The 6141-nt window shown below is 32.4% G+C and overlaps 1 protein-coding gene across 1 annotated transcript; it reads right to left on the bottom strand.

Moving 5' to 3' along the window:
- Positions 1-295: 295 nt before the first annotated feature.
- On the bottom strand, positions 296-3260 carry LOTGIDRAFT_229397 (hypothetical protein; the record flags this gene model as incomplete). The annotated part of the gene is made up of 4 exons (XM_009065364.1): positions 296-351; positions 814-878; positions 2001-2203; positions 3171-3260. 4 exons carry the CDS (start codon positions 3258-3260, stop codon positions 296-298), a joined length of 414 nt encoding a protein of 137 aa, XP_009063612.1.
- Between the last annotated feature and the right edge of the window lie 2881 nt (positions 3261-6141).

Raw genomic sequence — 6141 nt, 5'->3', positions numbered from 1 at the left:
ATGAAACTAGAGACATTATCGGATAATGTTTATCTTATTTTCGGATTAGATTTGAACGGGATCAGCCTTTTGAGCTAAAAATAACGGACTTATGCCCCTTTTGGTTTATCTATTCAAGTGTAGATTTTTTTTCGTTTTAAAACACAAAAGTATTTTAGACTGTTTTATTCCTTTACTTTAACAATGAAATTAATGTATACAAAATTGTGTAGTGCACATTTCGGTAACTTTTATGTAGATCGACAGGTTTGATATTTATTGGTTTAGTTTGAAGTTGGTGTCATGTTGATAATGTTCAATAATATGGTGATGGAAACCTCTCATCCCTTTCGTCATACAGGTACTCATAATCTATTCTAACAAAAATAGAAAATAAACCAATTATTATCAATATACCAAATACAAAAATTATCAGCTTTGTGAAAGACGTATTTCTGAAAAAGGAACATACGCCCTACGTTAGTGCAGCGCTACGATCCTTCGGATTCAACAGCTGAAAGCTCGCTCTTGTGTTGAAGAAAACCTCATGGAACACCAATTATGTGTACGCTAGACAAGGACTATTCCAAATTTTAACTTAAATTTGTAAAATTTTTGACAGCGACAAACAAACACAAAACAGAGGAAATTGTAGGATTCTAAATCCAGTCGGTTGTACCACAAAAATGCCGCAGTAATTTAGCACCGAAAATCAAAAAAAAGTGTTTATCTCGCAGACTACTTTTCAAACTCTTACAGGCTAGGTAAGAGTTGTATTTCGAACTGAACTACAACGATGTGAAACTTACTCGCGGTCGGTCCTTATGAACTTACCGTTTTTATGCGATGGCTTGAAAAGATAGTCTGCGGCAGATCTTTTGTTGACACTTCTTCCAAATCTGAAAGAAATTACAAAATTTGATAACTAATCTGATTGTAATGACAAATTAAATGTTTCATTACGAGGAGTCCTTATTCCATCTACGATCTTACGAATTTTTTATGCAATACATGTTTTAGGTCATTTAAATATCCAACCCAGATATTTGTGTTCGTGCTTGATAATGATATTGCTTTTTGGACGCAACTACACAATTATTACCTTTGTTTGGTAGTGTATGAAGCAGATTTCGATATATTTTCGCATAGTCGTAATGAAGAATTGTGATTTATTTTGAAAACAAAAACTGACTTAAATCGCACACTGGGAGAAAGGTTTTAATCACTATGCCCGTTTTAATGAAGCTGGCACACCTTTAAGTAAATTGCTGTCTGGGATACCCCTTTTAAGTTATCACGTTATCTCTTTATACACAGAGCTGTTTTAGATTAAAGAATTAGAAATAGTTTGTAATTTACGATGCATTTGAACATATTGATTTCGACTTAGAAAAGGACAAGTTATAGAAGATGATAATTTTCAAGTCGAAGCAAAGCAGATTACCATTTCTTGATCATTAGCGAAATTACAATTTCAATCAACTGTAACAAACATTGTGTCACACTTATCCAACGTAAACCGACAAGATAACCTAATTACTGTCCATAAACGTTTGTAATTCCACCTGTTTGTCATACTGTTCTGCAATTATCGATTTAAGCATTCACAGATTGAACATTAGCCTCTACAATAGTATCACGTCCAATTAGCAAGCAGATTATGACAGGATAGAAAAAAAAGTTGTTATGTTCATTGATCCCTTAATCATTGTTAAATATGTATCTGGTTAAAATATAGATCACTGGTTTCGTGTTTTCCCATGAGTTACTATTCTCCTCGTCCATGATCTAACAAGATTCAATCTAGTTTTGATCTTACGGTTTCTTTCAATTTACGCTTACTAATGAATCACAGTTTAAAGCATTTTTTTTAAACCGGGCATTTATTCAGTTAAATGACATTATAAACTGAAATAAGTTTGGCCACGCATAACAATTTTGTCATTATTCAGGCATAACGGCATTTTAATCTGATTGCTATTAAAGAAAGGATATGGATTCTCTTTTTCGTTTTTTATTACCTTGGTCTCCCAACAATGGCGTAATATTCATTTAATGCTTTAAGGTATCTTCTGAGTTCGTCAGGTGATCTGAATTCTGAAGGCCTGTCTGGTGGTGCTAGCATGGAATCTTGACTCGTCACTTCCAGCATAACTACTGCTGCTAATATTAATAACGATAACACTAATTTTTGCATATCTGTTGTTTTGTTTATTGGTTTTATCTGAAAAACAACAGGATGTTTGTTATAAGTGCATGGATTAGAATATGACAATAATGAATTACTACCTCTAATAATATTAATGGAAAAATTAAACAAAAACTCATATATTATTGAACACTGAGAGAAAGTATTTAGTCACAATTCCTGCTTTAGTACCGTTCTCCGAGAGTAAAATATAAGTATGTGTTCTTAAGGTTTGTGAATTCCCCATTAAGTTCATTTAACAAATAAATCTTGTATCTATCTTAAATTCTAATTAAAAAAATACCAACTGATTAATTTTAAAGATATTTTTGTGCTTTGTAGTTTTTAAAATTATACGTTGTAATTTAACCAAGAATAGACTTCAACTAAATTCAGAAGAAGCTCTTACATCTATAGCTGTCATTACAAGGCTTGTCTTCTGGGAATTGTAAACTATTTGTGAAAACCTACGATGCAGACTCTTGACATTCTTGTTTCATTAACAATAGGATATCAAATAGTTGAAATTACTTTGTTCAAACGGATGAGTTTTCATAACAATATCTCCGAACCAATATTGTGCTATAACTGATATTATAATTCGCAAACATAATTTTGTATGTAATCAAATGTGGTTATTTAAAGCAGTTATCTCAATCCAGTAGTGGTTATTGTGTACTATGTATCTATCTAAAAGCTAGTGGTCGACATTTATCAGAAGTGACATTGGCCGTTGGAAAATCGGTTGACATAGACGTCAGAATATTTTTCACCGCTATGTCATTTGACCAGACCAGATCTGAAGATTTCTCAACCACCAATCCAAAAGTACCAACTACTGCTGCTAATATTAATAATGATAACACTAATTTTTGCATATCTGTTGTTTTGTTTATTGGTTTTATCTGAAAAACAATTCAGTTGATCCGGTTGCTACTACCACGGATACGTACAGCTTCTAGTCTATCAGCTTCTGTTGGGACCTGACGTTAACTCAACCAACCAACCAATCTGGTTGACGTTGATCTTTGGTTAACATTAAACTTTTAAAGTTAGACATTGCATCTCTTGACGGTGGTTCATATTGACCCATGAAGCATTTGTGAGCATTGACTATGAAGGAAGGTCATCTCCATGAAGTCTGATATTGAATCCAAACGATGTGGTCATCAACAACTATTGACCACAAAGCATTGGTTGACATTCATCATTGGTATCTATTGACCACAATATTACTTCCGGAACTTGCTGACACTGATCAATGTTCAGACTAACCTTTATCTAAGAACTTTTGTTTGTCATTTGCCTACGACTAAACAATAGATCTTTGCAAATTACACTGAATCAAATTAAGCTAAGTACATCCTACACAATGAAGTATTTTATACTATGTTCATTAGGAATTTCCTTATTTTTTGACAATTCGTTAGTCAGTGTCTAATTCCAATCAAACAAATTATTCAGTAGAATACCAGGAGATGTGACCACTTGTCCCAATGGAGACTCTGTAAGTTTCAATTATCCTGCAAACACATTCAATTACCAAACTGGTTCCTTGATTAATGTTAATTATTCACAACTGTTAAGTTTAATTAACGTCGTCTAGACGTTTTGTTTTTTTAACAAATGAAATAGGCCTAAAAATTCTAAAATAAACGAATCTCAAACTTACGTCCTGACTGAAAACATCACAAATTAAGACCGTATTTGTATAGAAAAGATATACAACAATTCGTCTCTTTTTGTTTCTTGTATAAAGTCACTTATAATGCGTAGTTTTGATTTCTGAAAGTATCTAATACTTAAATAAGATGCTCAATACAAAGAGAAAGGTCTTTGCAAATGTAACATTGCATTACAAATGTATATTCTTTGAAACACTTAATGATTTAGATCATGAAACAGATCATGATACCTCTTGATGCTCTCTGAAACAGATCATGATTCTTCCTAAAACAGTTCATGATTCAGTCTTAAATAGATCATGATGCTCTCTGAAACAATTCATGATATGCTCTGAAAATCCTGATGACTTTCTCTGAAAAACCTAATGATATTCTCTGAAACAGTGCATGGTATTCTATGAAACAGTTCTTGATATTTAAAACCGTTCATGAAGCTCTCTGAAACTTCAAAGATATTCCCTGAAACAGTTTGTGATATTCTCTGAAACAGCTTGTGATATTCTCTGAAACGGTTAATGATATTCTCTGAAACAGTTCATGATATTCTCTGTAACGGTTCGTGATATTCCCTGTAACGGTTCATGATATTCTCTGAAACAGTTCATGATATTCTCTAAAACAGTTCATGATATTCTCTGAAACAGTTCATGATATTCTCTGAAACAGCTCATGATATTCTCTGTAACGGTTCGTGATATTCTCTGTAACGATTCATGATATTCTCTAAAACAGTTCATGATATTCTCTAAAACAGTTCATGATAAGCTCTGATATAATGCATGATAGTCTCTGTAACGGTTCATGATATTCTCTGAAACAGTTCATGATAATCTCTGAAACAATTCATGATAGCCTCTGATATAATACTCTTTGAAACAGTTCTATATATTCTCTGAAAAACTTTCATGATATTCTTGGAAACAGTTTCCTGAAAATTTCAATTGGCATGCTTATCTTATATTCATTTCGAAAAATTATCGGAAAAAATTAGGAAATTCTTTGGAACCCCTTTCTTTATATTCCCAGATTTTTGCTGTATTAAAAACTTAATCTCAAATCTTCTAAAATGTTCCCCTATTCTTGTTATGTTATAAGTTACATCGTTAACAGTTTCTGCGTTTCCCGGCACTACTGAAATCGGGCAGGAAATGATGTTAGATTCTAATGAAAGCTATAGGTGTACCCGATATACATGTACAAATTTAAAAAACCTCTATAAAATCCCTTAGTGATGACGTAGATTTTTTTAGAAAAAGAAATACTTAATTTTATTTCGTTGAGAGCTTAACTTAATTTTACCGTAAAAGAAACTATAATATCTTATTTGAATATTACATCTTTTTATATTGGAGTGTTTTTGTAACATCGAACTAAAATTCTACACAATTCTATGAAAATATTTAAAATACGCATTGTTTCATTGCTTCGACATATTTGATTCAAAAAAGTTCGTTATTCGAATATTCTCATAACGAATACTTATGAAAACAATTTATGTTAAAATCAAAACTATTAATTTTTTTGTATCTAAATCAAAACAAAATATTTGAAGAAGGAAAACAATTATTTAAACATGATTTTAATTATGATATAGGAACAATAGGTACCACATTAATCTGATGAAAATCTGATCAGAAAGTCTTACCTGAAGTTACTGTGCTGAAGCTGAGGTTGCTGTTCAACTAATGATTCTTATATACTTTCAGCTTACGTTCCAAAATCGAAGTGGTCGATGGAACCTCTGAGAGGACGTATTTATAAGACAACAAGACGTGTATGTCAAAAACACACATATCACATATTTAGATATTTAAATTGGGTCTAATAAACCGCTAACGACTTGTCGCTTAATGACGCTCGCCTTTTGTCTCGTGGGGATGGCACGCTCCAGGTGGCGTCAACCTGGAAGGAGTATATCTCCGCTGCTATTCCGGCGTGGACTCGGTTATTTTAATAGAACTGACAAACACACTACATAGATTATTTACCTCTTGAGACAAACAATTTGTTGTTAAAACGTGATTGAGTTACCTATATAGAAATTTGGAGACGGATGGTGAAAAAGGATTGTTTCTCTCACTGCCTTTTATTGTCATACAGTATCTTAAATCACCCTAAAATAAAAAAAATAGAAGAATTTTCGTTTTCACTTTTGTGATATGTATCTTGGAACAATATTTTGTAATTTTTGCGAGGCCCTGTGAGTAGTTTTAGTTGCATTGGGCAAATAAGACTCACCTTTTGATTAGGCTATCTTGGACAATCGTGTTGGTTATTATTATCATAAAT

This window comes from Lottia gigantea, assembly GCF_000327385.1.
Source record: "Lottia gigantea unplaced genomic scaffold LOTGIsca_7, whole genome shotgun sequence".
NCBI lineage: Eukaryota > Metazoa > Mollusca > Gastropoda > Lottiidae > Lottia > Lottia gigantea.
The sequence above is the reverse complement of the archived record's forward strand: the minus strand, read 5'-3'. Positions and strand labels throughout refer to the sequence as shown.